At 46.9% G+C, this 15,721-nt stretch overlaps 1 protein-coding gene across 2 annotated transcripts in view; it reads right to left on the bottom strand.

Annotated features, from left to right (window-relative positions):
- TMPRSS9 (transmembrane serine protease 9) overlaps positions 1 to 15,721 on the bottom strand; it is a 64,177-nt gene that overhangs the window by 35,899 nt on the left and 12,557 nt on the right. For both annotated transcript variants that reach the window (XM_049876293.1, XM_049876294.1), the window contains exons 2-3: positions 7,834 to 8,000; positions 1,308 to 1,435 (exon numbers count right to left, since the gene is read on the bottom strand). In XM_049876293.1, the coding sequence (XP_049732250.1) occupies positions 1,308 to 1,435; positions 7,834 to 7,975 (270 nt within the window). In that variant the 5' untranslated portion in view covers positions 7,976 to 8,000. The remainder of the gene's footprint in view (positions 1 to 1,307; positions 1,436 to 7,833; positions 8,001 to 15,721) is intronic.

The raw sequence follows: 15,721 nt of genomic DNA, 5'->3' as shown, positions 1-15,721 counted from the left end.
TACAAGCCTGCCTGAGTCAACCTTCTCAGAATACAACTCTCTTCTGTGCACACTCGGCTCTGGCCACTCCAGCTCATCCTGTCCCTCCAACATGTCCAGCCTTCCTGCCTGTGACAGTTAATGCTGCTGGTCAAGTTGACTAGGCTGGGATTCTCAGTGGTTTGGCAGACACTCTGTAATCATCTTCCATTTTGTGATGTGAGGTGAGCAGCCAACCAGTTGAAAGGGGTGCTTCCTTAGGGGTGGGGCCTGCCTCCACTATATAAATGACTGTTCTGGCAAAGCTGGCTCTTTTTGAACTCTGCACTCTTCCTGTTGCTTGACCTCTGGTTCTTGGGGCACGAGAAGCCTTCAGCCTACCGCCTGACCTGCAGATGTCGGATTTGCCAGTCCCTGCAACGTGTGAACCAGCAGAAGCCTTCAGCCTCCTGCTGACGCACGGCTTTAGGACTTGCCAGCCCCCACAACTGCGTCAGCCGTTTCCTGGAGGTAAATTTCTCTCTCTGTATATCTATATGAAATTCACTGGTTTTGCTCCTCTAGAGAACCCAGGCTAAGACATTGCCTTAAAGCCTTTCCCCTGCTACAGCCTCTACCTGGGTCTCCTTCCACCTGCCTTCCTTGCCACCAGCAACTCCTCATCCTTCGGCCACCGGAACCTTCTTGACGCTGCCCACTGTTTTAGTTCCCTAGTGCTGCTGTGACAGAAAACCACAAGGGGGTGCCTTTAAAGATATTTATTTTCTCACAGTTTAGGAGGGTAGAAGTCTGAGTTCAGGGTGTCGGATCTAGGGGACAGCTCTCTCTCTGACATTGGGTCTCAGCTTCTCTAGCGTTCTCAGCACCTTGGGGATCTCTGCGTGGCATCTGGCTTTCCCCTTTGGAGCTTGCCTGCCTCTGTGTCTAATCTGTTCTTTTTATACGGGGAAACCTGTGAGAGCCGGAACTCCCTGGGACTGCCTCGCTTTTCCAGGCCTCTCAAGTTTTCCATCTTCGACAGGGTGAAGCCTTACTACTTTTCTATCACTCTTTTCAGTGGAAAATATTTGAATTCTCTTCTCTGACGGTTTTCTGCCTAACACAGGTTTCAGCTTGCACAGGTTCTATTGTATCTCAAAAGTGATCAGGTTAAGGACCCTTCCTACCCTCATTAACATAACAAAGAAAACTCTCTTCTCAAATGAGATCACATCCATAGCACTGGGGGTTAGGGTTCCAACACATATTTGGGGGACACAATTCAATCCATAACACCACCCTTGCTCCCAGGAGCCCCCTCTCTGCCCCCAAGCACAGGCCCCACTCACCAGTGTCTCCAGGGTGGACGTCAGCACGCGGTAATAGTCTGAGTTCTCTTGCTGCAAGCTGCTGGCATAGTGGATCCCTCGCAGCCGGGCCATGTGCTCCACGTCCACGCCCTGCACAGAAGGGAAGGCTGCGGACGAGACCAGAGCCGCATGAGAGAGCCTGGCTGTGGGACTCCAGGCGCAGCTGAGCCCGCCCCCAACTGTGGGCCCGGGGACAATCGCTCCCCACAGTGGGGTGGCCTGACACCCCAATGGGTGGGACAGTCCCTGTTTACGCCAGTTATCCTGAGTGATTATTAATATAGCTCCCTCTTTTCAATTCTCCAACGTGTCCTGTTTGGTAACGAATTCCCTGGTCACTCAGCACTGTACCTGCCCCCAGGTACAATGCAAGACTGGTGTCTAGCTACCTGGGGCTGCCGAAACACTGATACCGCAAGCAGGTGGCTTCAAGGAACAGAAATTTCTCTCTCATCATGCAAAAAACCAGCTGCCCAGAAGAGGAGGCTGAGAATGGCTGCACAACCCGAAGAATGGAATCCATGTCACTGAAGTGTACCTGTGGGAATCGCTGAACTGGTCTGTGTTCTGCTGTGTACATTCTCAACGACAACAGCAAATAAGATAAATTATTTAAAAAAAAATAGTAATAACAAAGATTTGCCTAACAGAGAATTTTTATTATAAAAGTAATGTTGCTTATTATAGAAAACTTGGGAAAAAAACCCAACCACATCTCACTTTTTAAACCAAAGTTTTATGCCTTGTCTGTCATGGATTGAATTGTAGTCCCCAAAACTGCGCATCAACTTGGCTAGGCCACGATTCCCAGTAGTGTGTGCCCACCATTTTGTCATCCGATGTGATCTTCCTATGTGTTTTAAGTCCTGCATCTATGATGTTAATGAGCTGGGATTAGTAGCAGATATTTTAATGAGGTAGGACTCAATCTACAAGATTGTTATTGTTGTTGTTAGGTGCCGTCGAGTTGATTCCGACTCACAGCGACCCTCTGTACAACAGAACAAAACACTGTCCGGTCCCCCGCCATCCTTACAATCGTTATGCTTGAGCCCCTTGTTGCAGCCTCTGTGTCAATCATCTCATTGAGGGTCTTCCTCTTTTTCTCTGACCCTCTACTTTACCAAGCATGATGTCCTTCTCCAGGGACTGATCCCTCCTCATGTCCAAAGTATGTGAGATGAAGTCTAGCCATCCCTGCTTGTAAGGAGCATTCTGGCTGTACTACAAGATTAAGTTCTGTCTTAAGTCAATCCCTACTGAGTTATAAAAGAGAGAAGTGAGCAGAGAGACAGGGAGACCTCATACCACCAGGAAACGAGAGCCAGGAGAAGAGCGCCTCCTGTGGACCCCGGGTCCCTGCGCTAAGAAGCTCCTAGTCCAGGGGAAGATTGATGACAAGGACCTTCCCCCAGCCAACACAGAGAGAAAGCCTTCCCCTGGAGCTGGCACCCTGAATTCAGACTTCTGGCCTCCTAGACTGTGAGAGAATGAATTTCACTTTGTTAAAGCCGCCCACGTGTGGCACTTCTGTGATAGCGGCACCAGGTTACTAAGGCACTAACTGAGTATATTAAGGAGGGAGTCAAAGGATTAAAACTCTTGTTTTTCTTGATAATATTCAACCGATTGCTTTTTATACACTTTTAATAAGTAAGAAATAAAAGAAGAAAGTGATTGGGATTTTTTTCTAGTTCTAGGAAATAAAATATTTAAATAACTAAAAAAAAAAAAAGTCCCAAAACAAACCAGTTCCCTCAAGTTGACTTCAGCTCATGGCAGCCCAACGTGTATCAGAGTAGAACTGTGTTCCACAGGGTGTGTGAGGGCTCATTTTTTGGACATTGATTGCCAGACCTTTCCTCTGAGGCACCTCTGGGTGGACTGGAACCTCTAACCTTTCAGTCAGCAGCCGGGCGCATTAACGTTTGCACCACCCAGGGACCCTCTCACAGTTCAGGGGGCTGGGAGCCTGAATCCAGGGTGCAGCTCTGGGGGGAGGGCACAGCTCTGGGGGGAGGGCCTCCCATGTCTGTTCCGGCTTCCTTGGCTTGTGTTCCCGGGCTTGCAGCCGCACCCGTGGACATGCCTGGCTTCCCACGGCATCTCCCTGTGTGTCTGTGACCGCACTGCTCTTTTTGTTACGCAGAAGTGGTTAGGTTCAGGACCCACCCTACACTGCTGCGCCCTCATTAACACAACAAAACAAACACCCTATTTCCAAGCAGGATCACATCCAGGGTCAAAAAACAACAACAGTTGCTGTTGAGTTGATTCTGATTCATGGCGGCCTGTGTGTGTCAGAGCAGGGCCGTGCTCCACAGGGTTTTCAGGGTCTGCTTTTTTGGAAGTAGATGGCCAGGCCTTTCTTCCAAGGCACTGCTGGGTGGACTCAAACTGCCGACCTTTTGGTGAGCAGCCAGACACATTAGCCGTTTGTACTACCCAGGGACTCCCTACACAGGTGTGCCAGCTGCCACTGAGTCGATTCTGACTCATAGTGACCCTACAGGACGGAGTAGGACTGCCCCACAGGGCTTCCAAGGCTGTAAATCTTTATGGACGCAGATCACCAGGTCTTTTTTCCGTGGAGCAGCTGGTGGGTTCGAACCTCAGACTCCTTGGTTAGCAGCTGATTGCTTACCCACTGTGCCACCAGGATATGTTGTTGTTAGGTGCCCTTGAGTCAGTTCTGACTCATAGTGACTCTATGTGCAACAGAATAAAACACAGGTAGAGGGGCTAGGATTTTGATACATATCTTGGGGACACAATTCAATCCATAGCAGCTGGTAGGCACCATGCAACCCCCAGATAGCCCTGTAACCCCCAGATAGCCCTGTAACCCCCGGATAGCCCGGCAACCCCCGGATAGCCCTGTAACTCCCAGACAGCTCTGCAACCCCTAGATAGCCCTGTAACCCCCAGACAGCTCTGCAACCCCTAGATAGCCCTGTAACCCCCAGATAGCCCTGTAACCCCCAGATAGCCCTCTAACCGCCAGAGAGCCCTGTAACCCCCAGATAGCCCTGTAACTCCCAGACAGCCCTGCAACCCCCAGATAGCCCTGTAACCCCCAGATAGCCCTGTAACCCCCGGATAGCCCGGCAACCCCCGGATAGCCCTGTAACTCCCAGACAGCTCTGCAACCCCTAGATAGCCCTGTAACCCCCAGATAGCCCTGTAACCCCCAGATAGCCCTCTAACCCCCAGATAGCCCTGTAACCCCCAGATAGCCCTCTAACCCCCAGATAGCCCTGTAACTCCCAGACAGTGCTGCAACCCCCAGATAGCCCTGTAACCCCCGGATAGCCCTGTAACCCCCAGATAGCCCTGCAGTCACCTGATAGCCCCAGCATCTCCTTGAGGGCAGGAGGAATCTAGCTCAGTCTGGTCTCACCTGCAGTGCCTGGCCAGGGCCAGAATCAGGGTTCAGAAGACAATTGCTCAAGGCAGCTCAGAGAACCTTCCCACCTCCTTGGGGCAACAGTTCCCACCTTCTCCATCGGGGGTGCCAATATTGCAGGGAGATAAGCTTCAGAAGCCCTGGACAGCATCCCATAATGACAATCTAGACCCATTTCTGTCTGAAAAACTGGGTCAAAAATACACAATAGGAAAAACTAAAAGTCATAAAATTAAGAAAAATAACTCAATTTACGCATTGCCATCAAGTCGATTGTAATTCACGGCGACCCCATGTATGTCAGAGTAGAACTGCGCTCCCAAGGGTTTTCAGTAGCCTTGGTCGTGCAGTGGTTAAGAGTTCAGGCTGCTAACCAAAAGGTCACCAGCCACTCCTTGGAAACCCTTTGGGGCAGGTCTACTCTGTCCTATACGGTTGTAATGAGTCAGGATCGACTCGATGGCAATGGGTTTGGTTTTTGGGTTTCATGGTGGTCTTATCAAAGTAGAACTAACAACCCTATAAACCATGAAAACATGAGTTTCTCACTGTCTAAAATACGTTGGAACTGTCAATACACACACACACTAGCAGAAGGTGATTATAATTAAAAAATAAAAGTAGCAACCACCTAACTGTGAGTTGGGCCCCAATTCAATTTATGTTTCAGCTCTAAAAACGGTACTTTCTAAAATTCAAGACACTGAAAATAAAGAAAAGCAAGCCTCTTATCGTGTACCCCAAGCTGCCCAGGCTGTTCGGCAACTTTTGACTATTTCGAAACTACCTTTTTTAAGCTCTTTATTTTGAAATAATTGTATAGATTCTCAGGAAGTTGTAAAGACAGCACAGAGAGGTCTCATGTGCCCTTCACCCAGCTTCCCCAAAAGCTAGATTTTTAAGCTCTGTCTGGGGAGGGACTGAATTTGAAGTGAATCTCTGATGCAAAAGGCTAAGCTGCTAATTGAAAGACTGGAAGATTCATGTCCACCCAGAGGCGCCTCGGAAGAAAGGCCTGGAGAGCCACTTCCAAAAAAATCAGCCATTGAAAACCCAGTGGAGCACAGCTTTACCCTGACACACGTGGAGTTGCCATGACTCGGGGCCCCCGCTGGGAATTATATTTACCTACTCCTTTCAAAATGTACCTGTGCTTCTAGAGCACAGGTGTGAAACCCTGCCCCCTTGACCCTCACTTTGAGCGTGCACGCACACACGCACACACACACGCACACACACACACACACAAAACACCTGCAGCCCAAATTGTGCTACATTTGACTCTCACAGCCACTAGGGGGCGTCAAACACACCCAACTGTGGGAAACTCCAGAGATTGACTCCAGGCAAATAAAAAATAAATAAACGGGGACCCACACAGGATCTCCAACTCATTACTTTACCGAAGGAGGGCAGTGTCCCCAAGCTGCCACCTATCATCATCTCATAGAAGAAAGGCGATTTGAACACCCGAAAATAAGACTGAAGGAAGCGTATCATCTCAGAAGAGTCCTTTGCAGCTCTGTCTAGAACTTTCGTCGATGATAGAAATCTCCCAGATCCCCGCTGAGACCAGTACAGCAGCCTCGTGTGGCCATTGGGCACTTGAAATGTGGCTGATGGGACTGCGGGATTGAATTTTATATTTTATTTCATTTTAATTGGTTTAAACTTAAATAGACACATGGGATTAGTGGCTACCATCCTGGTTGTAGAGCAAAGCTGGATGGAACATTCTAGAAAGCGTTCGCTGCCTCACTTTTTGTAACGGTTTAAAAATGCAAATAGCTCACAGCCCACGCAACTGTTATGGGTCAATTGTGTTCCCTAGAAAGGTCTGTTCAAGTCCTAAACCACAGTACCTGTGAATGTGACTTTTAGATATAGGATCTTTGCAGATGTAATTAGTTAATTCAACATGAGGTCAGACTGGAGTAGGGTGGGCCCTTATCCAATGTGACTGACATCTTCATAAAAGAGAAGAGACACAGAGAGATACGGGGGAAGACGTCCATGTGAGGATCCACCTACAAGCCAGGGGACGTCTGGGGCCACCAGACAAGGAAGGAGCCTCCCCTAGAAACTTTGGAGAGCGCAGCGCTGCTGACACCCTGAATTCAGACTTCTGGCCCCCAGAACTGTTAGACAATATGTTTCTGTTCCTTAAAGCCATCCACTTTGTGGTGTTTTGCTACGGCAGCCCCAGGAAAAATGAAGATGCCTGATTTAGGTGATCCAGAAGCTGAGGATGGGGACTTTGTGAGTTTATCAGTTTGGATGAGACCCGCTTTCAAGCTTCACACGTCACCCCTGATGTGGCTTAGAGTTGGTGCTGGGATGAGTTAAGACTTCTGGGGCTGCTGGGATGAATGAAGGTATTTTGCACGTGGGAAGGTCGTACATTTTGGGGGCCAGAGGGCAGAATGTTATGGGTTGAATTGTGTTGCCCCAGAAAGATATATTGAAGTCCTGGCCTTAAGTAACCTCCAGTACTGGGTGAACACGAACTTATTTGGAAATAGGGCCTTGGCAGACTTATTAGTTAACATCCAGTCACACTGCAGTAGGGGGCTCCTAGATCCAAGACCACTGTTGCCCTTTTGAGAGGAGAAGACAGAGGACAGAGACACAGAAGACAGCCACGTAAAGATGGAGGCAGAGATTGAAGTGATAAGGCCACAAGCCAAGGAACACCTGGAGCTACCAGAAGCTGGAAGAGACAAGTCGTCCCCTAGAGCTTTCGGAGAGAACATAGCCCTGCTGAAACCCTGAAATTGGGACATTTGAGAGAATAAATTTCTCTCAAACTCCAGAACTTTGAGGGAATAAATTTCTGTTTCAAGCCTCCCAGTTTGTGGTACTTTTCTATGGTGGCCCCAGGAACCCACTGCACCACCATCCACCCACCTGGATATATCACCAAGAGCACAGTGTGCGCCAGGCACATGATCTATTTCACTCGTATCTTCAGTGGCCTGAAGGTCAACCTTCATTTCCAAGCTTGGGTGCCCTCAGCCCTTCGATTCTGAGAAAAGCATGTGAAGCCCACTGAAGCACACCCCACATCTTTGCACAGTCACCCTGGTTGTGGCCACTTACCCCAGAGGACTCCCAGGGAGATGACAGTGATGCTTGTGGCCACCACAGCAGTAATGGCGGCTCTACAGCACGTGGTGTCCAGCATGGGGGACTTCTTTGTTGCATCGGGCACGAGTTGAAAGTCATCAACAGTGGGCTCCATGGCTCAGAAACACGAGGACAGCAATCTGGATGCCAGCAAAACAAAGGGCAGGAAAACAGGGTCAGCACTCCAGGGTGTTTCTCGTCCCATACATCATGGTACTTAGACCAAGAGGCAGTCGTTCAAAAAGAAACAAGAGGATACTGCATGGTTTAAAATGAGGAAAGATGTGCTTCAGGGTTGTATCCTTTCAATCTGTGTGCTGAGCAAATAACCTGAGAAACTGGACTATGTGAAGAAGAACGGGGCATCAGGATTCGAGGAGGACTCATTAACAACCTGCGTTATGCAGATGACACAACCTTGCTTGCTGAAAGCGAACAGGACTTGAAGCACTTACTGATGAAGATCAAAGACCACGGCCTTCAGTATGGATTACACCTCAACATAAAGAAAACAAAAATCCTCACAACTGGACCAGTGAGCAACATCATGATAAACGGAGAAAAGATTGAAGTTGTCAAGGATTTCATTTTACTTGGATCCACAATCAACGTCCATAGAAGCAGCAGTCAAGAAATCAAAAGATGCATTGCATTGGGCAAATCTGCTGCAAAAGGCCTCTGTAAAGTGTTAAAAAGTAAAGATGTCACTTTAAGGACTAAGGTGCACCTGACCCAAGCCATGGTGTTTTCAATCGCCTCATATGTATGCAAAAGCTGGACGATGAATAAGAAAGACCAAAGAATTGACGCCTTTGAATTATGGTGTTGGCAAAGAATATTGAATATACCTTGGACTGCCAGAAGAATGAACAAATCTGTCTTCCGAGAAGTACAGCCAGAATGTTAATTAGAAGCGAGGGTGGTGAGACTTTGTCTCACATACTTTGGACATGTTATCAGGAGGGGTTGGTCCCCGGAGAAGGCTATCATGCTTGATAAAGTAGAGGGTCAGTGAAAAAGAGGAAGACCCTCAACGAGACGGACTGACACAGTGGCTGCAGCAATGAGCTCAAACAGCAATGATTGTCAGGATGGTGCAGGACCAGGCAGTGTTTCGTTCTGTTGTACACAGGGTTGCTATGAGTCAGAACCCACTCGACGGCACCTAACAACAACAACAAAGCAAGGGTCTTACGTGTGTAGGTGTGACAGCTCTCAGTGCTGAAGGAACCCACTAGAAAAAGGACAAAAAATGGACTAACAACCACTGGTTGAGCTGGTGCACTCAGTCCATTGCTAGGAAATGTACATATGTATGAGTTTCTTCTTGCTGCTGTAACAAGTCACAATCAGCTAAGCAGCTGAAAGTAACACAGATTTGTTACCTGATAGTTCTAGGGGTCAGAAGTCTAAAATGGCGCTACAGGGCTGGTTCTTTTTGGAGGCCCCAGGGAGAATCATCTCTGGCCTCTTCCAGCTTCTAGAGGCCACACATTCCTTGGTCTGTACCCCTTTCCTGTGTCTTCTGAGCCACAGGGAGCGTCTTCTAGTCTCACTCTTTGCTTCTGTTTTCACATCTCCTCTGACGCCATAATAGGGAGATAATAATAATAATAAAGGTTGACAAATACGGCTATAGGAAAATAGCTTAGCGTTCACTCCAAGTTTATAACCTAAAGTTGAATTGTGTCTGAACACAGCCTTCTTCAAGCCACCTTGTTGTTGTTGTTAGGTGCCATTGAGTTGGTTCCGATTCATAGCAACCCTATCCACAACAGAACGAAACACTGCCTGTTCCTGCGCCAACCTCATAATTGTTGCTATGCTCGAGCCCATTGTTGCAGCCACTGTGTCAATCCATCTCATTGAGGGTCTTCCTCTTTTTCTATGGCCCTCTGCTTTACCAAGCATGATGTCCTTCTCCAGGAACTGATCCCTCCTGATAATGTGTCCCAAGTATGTGAGAAGTAGTCTCACCATCCTTGCTTCTAAGGAGCATTCTGGTTGTACTTCTTCCAAGAAGGATTTGTTTGTCATTTCGGCATTTCCATGGTATATACAGTATTCCTTGCCAACACCATAATTCAAAGGCATCAACTCTTCTTCGGTCTTCCTTATTCATTATCCAGCTTTCACACGCACATGATGCAATTGAAAACACCATGGCTTGGGTCAGGCGCACCTTAGTCCTCAAGGTGACAGCTTTGCTTTTTAACACTTTGAAGAGGTCTTTTGCAGCCAATTTGCACAATGCAAGGCATCTTTTGATTTCTTGACTGCTGCTTCTATGGCTGTTGATTGTGGATCCAAGTAAAATGAAATCCTTGACAACTTCAATCTTTTTTCCATTTATCATGATGTTGCTCATTACACTTGTGAGGATTTTTGTTTTCTTTTTGTTGAGGTGTAATCCATGCTGAAGGCTGTGGTCTTTGACCTTCATCAGTAAGTGCTTCAAGTCCTCTTCACTTTCAGCAAGCAAGGTTGTGTCATCTGCATAAAGCAGGTTGTTAATGAGTCTTCCTCCAATCCTGATGCCCCGTTCTTCTTCATAGAGTCCAGCTTCTTGGATTATTTGCTCAGCAGACAGGTTGAGTAAGTGTGGTGAAAGGAACCAACCCTGATGCACCCCTTTCCTGACTTTAAACCAATCAGTATTCCCTTTTCTGTCCGAACAACTGCCTCTTGATCTATGTAAATGTTCCTTATTAGCACAATGAAGTGTTCTGGAATTCCCATTCTTCGCAATGTTATCCATAGTTTGTTACCATCCACACAGTCAAATGCCTTTGCATAGTCAATAAAACACAGGTAAACATCCTTCTGGTATTCTCTGCTTTCAGCCAGGACCCATCTGACATCAGCAATGATATCCCTGGTTCCACCTCTTCTTCTAAATCTGGCTTGATTTTCTGAAAGTTCAATATACTGTCAATATACTGCTGCAGCTGTTTTTGAATGATCTCCAGCAAAATTTTGCTTTCATGTGATATTAATGATATTGTTCGATAATTTTCACATTCAGTTGGATCACCTTTCTTGAGAATTGGCATAAGTATGGATCTCTTCCAGTCGGTTGGCCAAGTTTCTTGGCATAGATTAGTAAGCACTTCCAGCGCTGCATCCATTTGTTGAAACATCTCAGTTGGTATTCTGTCAACTCCCTTGTTTTTCACCAATGTCTTCAGCACAGCTTGGACTTCTTCCTTCAGTACCATCGGTTCCTGATCATATGTTACCTCCTGAAATGGTTGGATGTCGACCAGTTCTTTTTGGTGTAGTGACTCTGTGTATTCCTTCCATCTTCTTTTGATTCTTCCTGCATCGTTTAATATTTTCCCCATAGAGTCCTTCAGTATTGCAACTCGAGGCTTGGATTTCTTCTTCATTTTTTTCAGCTTGAGAAATGTTCTTCCCTTTTGGTTTTCTATCTCCAAGTCTCTGCACATGCCATTATAATACTTTGTCTTCTTGAGCCACCCTTTGAAATCTTCCGTTCAGCTCTTTTACTTCATCATTTTTTCCTTTTGCTTTAGCTACTAGATATTCAAGAGCAAGTTTTAGAGTCTCTTCTGGCATCCATTTAGGTCTTTTCTTTCTCTCCTGTCTTTTCAACAATCTCTTGCTTTCTTCATGTATGATGTCCTTAATGTCACGCCATGACTTGTCTGGTCTTCAGTCATTAGTGTTAAACATGTCAAATCTATTCTTGAGATGTTCTCTAAATTCAGGTGGAATATGTTCAAGGTTGTACTTTGGCTCTCCTGGACTTGTTCTAATTTTCTCGCATTTCAACTTGAACTTGCATATGAGTAATTGATGGTCTGATTCCCAGTCGGCCCTTGGCTTTATTCTGACTGAAGTTTTCCATCGTCTCTTCTCACAAATGTGGTCAATTTGATTCCTGCGTATTCCATCTGGTGAGGTCCACATGTATAGCTGCCATTTATGTTGGTGAAAGAAGGTATTTGCAATGAAGAAGTCGTTGGTCTTGCTAAATTCTATCACGCGATCTCCGGCAGGTTTTTATCACTGAGGCTGTATTTTCCAATACCGATCCTTCTTTGTTTCCAACTTTAGCATTCCAATCACCAGCAATTATCAGTGCATCCTGATTGCGTGTTCAATCAATTTCAGACTGCAGAAGCTGGTAAAAATCTTCCATTTCTTCATCTTTGGCCTTAGTGGTTGGTGTATAAATTTGAATAATAGGCGTATTAACTGGCCTTCCTTGTAGGCGTATGGATATTGTCCTATCACTGTTAGGGTTGTACTTCAGGATAGATCTTGAAATGTTCTTTTTGATGATGAATGCAATGCCACTCCTCTTCAAGTTATTGTTCCTGGAATAGTAGACCATATGATTGTCTGATTCAAAATGACCAGTACCCGTCCCTTCAGCTCACTAATGCCTAGGATATTGATCTTTATGTGTTCAATTCCATTTTTGACCATTTCCAATTTTCCTAGATTCATACTTGGTACATTCCAGGTTCCGATTATAAATGGATGATTGCAGCTATTTCCTCCCATTTTGAGTCGTGCCACATCAGCAAATGAAGGTCTAGAAAGCTTAACTTCAACCACGTCATTAAGGTCAACTCTACTTTGAGGAGGCAGCTCTTCCCCATTCGTATTTTGAGTGCCTTCCAACTTGAGGGACTCATCTTCCAGCACTATATCAGACAATGTTCTGCTGCTATTCATAAGGTTTTCACTGGCTAGTGCTTTTCAGCAGTAGACTGCCAGGTCCTTCTTCCTAGTCTCTCTTAGTCTGGAAGCTCCGCTGAAATCTGTCCATCATAGGTGACCCTGCTGGCATCTGAATACCAGTGGCATAGCTTCCAGCATCACAGCAACACGCAAGCCCCCACAGTATGACAAATGGACAGATGTGTGGGGTCAAGCCACCTAGAGTCATCAAATGTCTTCTGTTTACATTTCATTTAATTAGGCTGATGAGAGCATCCAGGATGGATGGCAACCAAAGCAGAAACTTGAATTCTTTTGTGTTTCTTTTGCCAAGAAAGAGGGAGAGAAAGAAAGGAAGGGGAAAAAGAAAGAAAGAGAGAGAGAAGGAGGGAGGGAGGGAGGAAGAAAGGAAGGAAAGGAGGAAGGAAGGAAGGGCAGAAGAGGAATGCAGCAAGCACCCCTCCAAGCAAATCTGAGAGTTTGTGAATAAAGGAGTGGCCAACAGACAGTGTCACATCTAACAGGTGACAAGACTGCTGCCCACACATTGCTGTGTCAATTTCGACCTGGCTTCTATTCTACCCAAGTGGGTTGTTGTGGTCCCAGATGACATCCACATCACACAATTCAAACCTCCTCAGACCTCATCATGGTCTTCCTCCAGCTTCCTTCACCCCTGCAGACCAGCGCTTCTCTTTCAAATCCTCTGCAAAGCCCAAGCTTTGGCTCAGTTTTTATACATCTGCAGGATTTGAACCATAGCCTGTTTCTCCGTCCTAACAGTTAGTGCTTTTTTTCTTTTTTAAATCCCTCATCAGGAAGGCTGCAGGGTAACAAGACCACCTCTGTGGACTTTGTAAAATGGAACCTAACTGCTTGGCACTCCAGCTTCCTGCCCTGTAAAATGGGTACAACACATTGCTGGTTGTCTGGTTGATTCTTGCCACTGCAGGATCCTTAGTTCTAAGAAAGCAGAGCTGAGGGATGGTGACAAACCAAGTCGGACCCCTTTGCCCCTGAAACTTAGTGACAAGAGGCAACAAATACCCTTTTATCACATCGGGCAAGTTGAGTTGGTTCCTGCCACTTGAAACCATGTTGTTGTCGTTGAGTGCTGCCCAACTCACAGTGACCCCATGTGACAGAGTAGAACTGTCCCGTGGGGTTTTCTAGGCTGTAATCTTTTTTTTTTTTAATGCTTTAAGTGAAAGTTTACAATTCAAGTCAGTTTCTCATACAAAAACTTATATACATATTGTTATGTGACCCCAGTTGTTCTCCCTACAATGTGACAGCACACTCCTTCTCTCCACCCTGTATCTCCCGTGTCCATTCAGACAGCTCCTGTCCCCTCTGCCTTCTCATCTCACCTCTGGACAGGAGCTGCCCACGTAGCCTCATGTGTCTACTTGAGCGAAGAAGCTCACTCCTTACCAGTATCATTTTCTGTCTTATAGTCCAGTCTAGTCTTTGTCTGAAGAGTTGACTTCAGGAATGGTTTTAGTTTTGGGCTAACAAAGAGTCCAGGGGCCATAACATCTGGGCCCTCTAGTCTCAGTCAGACCATTAATTCTGGTCTTTTTATGAGAATTCGAGGTCTGCATCCCACTGGTCTCCTGCTCCATCAGGGATTCTCTGTTGTGTTCCCTGTCAGGTAGTCATTGATGGCAGCCAGGCACCATCTAGTTCTTCTGGTCTCAGGCTGATGGAATCTCTGATTTATGTGGCCCTTTCTGTCTCTTGGGCTCATAATTACCTTGTGTCCTTGGTGCTCTTCATTCTTCTTTGCTCCAGGTGGGTTGAAACCAACTGATGCATCTTAGATGGCCGCTTGCTAGCTTTTAAGACCCCAGATGCCACTCTCCAAAGTGGGATGCAGAACGTTTTTTAATATACTTTGTTATGCCAATTGGCCTAGATGTCCCCTGAAACCATGGTCCCAGACCCCTCCCCTGCTACTCTGTCCCTGGAAGTGTTTGGTTGTATTCAGGAAACTTCGTAGGTTTGGTTTAGTCCAGCTGTGCTGACTTCCCCTGTTCTAGGCTGTAATCTTTATGGGAGCAGATTGCCAGTTTGGTAGCCCACGGAGTGGCTGGCGGGTTCGAACTGCAAACCTCTCAGCAGCTGAGCGTTTAACTGTTGCACCACTAGGGCTCCTTCTTGAAACCATAAAAGCCCAGTGCTGTATCCTGAGGGTGTTAGCCATGCCCAGCGTCCCGCCAGGTCATTTTCTTATGTTCATGGGGCATAAGCAGACCTCTACCGCCAACCCCACGCGCTACGGGCTGCCTGAGTCCCTGGAGGGTGTGAATCAGCTGTCTTCACGTTTTCCTGAAGGTGATCCATTGTGAACGCTGGCCCCCTGGGAGGTGCCTCTCTGCGTGGGTGGACGATGATTCAGATTCGGCCTTCGCCACATTTTCCCCACTAGGAAACCACAAAAGGAGCCCTAGTGCCGCAGTGGTTAACAGCCTGGGAAGCCCAGTGGGGCAGTTCTACTCTGTCACGTGGGGTTGCTAGGAGCTGGAATTGACTCCACAGCACAACGTCATCAGTTATTAAGCAAGTCCTGGCCATTTGGAAACCCTGGTGGCATAGTGGTTAAGAGCTACAGCTACTAACCAAAAGGTTGGCCGTTCGAATCCACCAGGCACTCCTTGGAAACTCTACGGGGCAGTTCTACTCCGTCCTATAGAGTTGCTATGAGTCGGAATTGACTTGACGGCAATGGGTTTTTTGGGGGCCATTTAGGGCCCGTTGTTATTAGGATTGTTGTTTGGCTTACTGGATGGAGTCCTGGTATGAAAATGGTTAAGCACTTTGCTGCTAACTGAAACGTTGGCAGTTCGAATCCACCCAGTGGCTCCATAGAAGACAGACCTGGCGATCTGCTCTTGTAAAGATTACAGCCAAGAAAACCCTGTGGGGCAGCTCTACTCTGTCCCATGCGGTGGCTGTGAGTTGGAATGGACCGGATGGCACCTAACAAAGACAGCAGAAGTGTGTCCCGACTGTCCACAGAGTTTTTATCGGTTGATTTTTGGAAGTAGATTGCCAGGGCTCTCTTCCTAGTCTGCCTTAGTCTGCAAGCTCTGCCGAAACCTGTCCACCACGTGTGACCCTGCTGGTGTTTGAAATACTGGTGGCAGAGCCTCCAGCATCACAGCAA

Source organism: Elephas maximus, chromosome 3, assembly GCF_024166365.1.
Source record: "Elephas maximus indicus isolate mEleMax1 chromosome 3, mEleMax1 primary haplotype, whole genome shotgun sequence".
NCBI lineage: Eukaryota > Metazoa > Chordata > Mammalia > Proboscidea > Elephantidae > Elephas > Elephas maximus.
The sequence above is the reverse complement of the archived record's forward strand: the minus strand, read 5'-3'. Positions and strand labels throughout refer to the sequence as shown.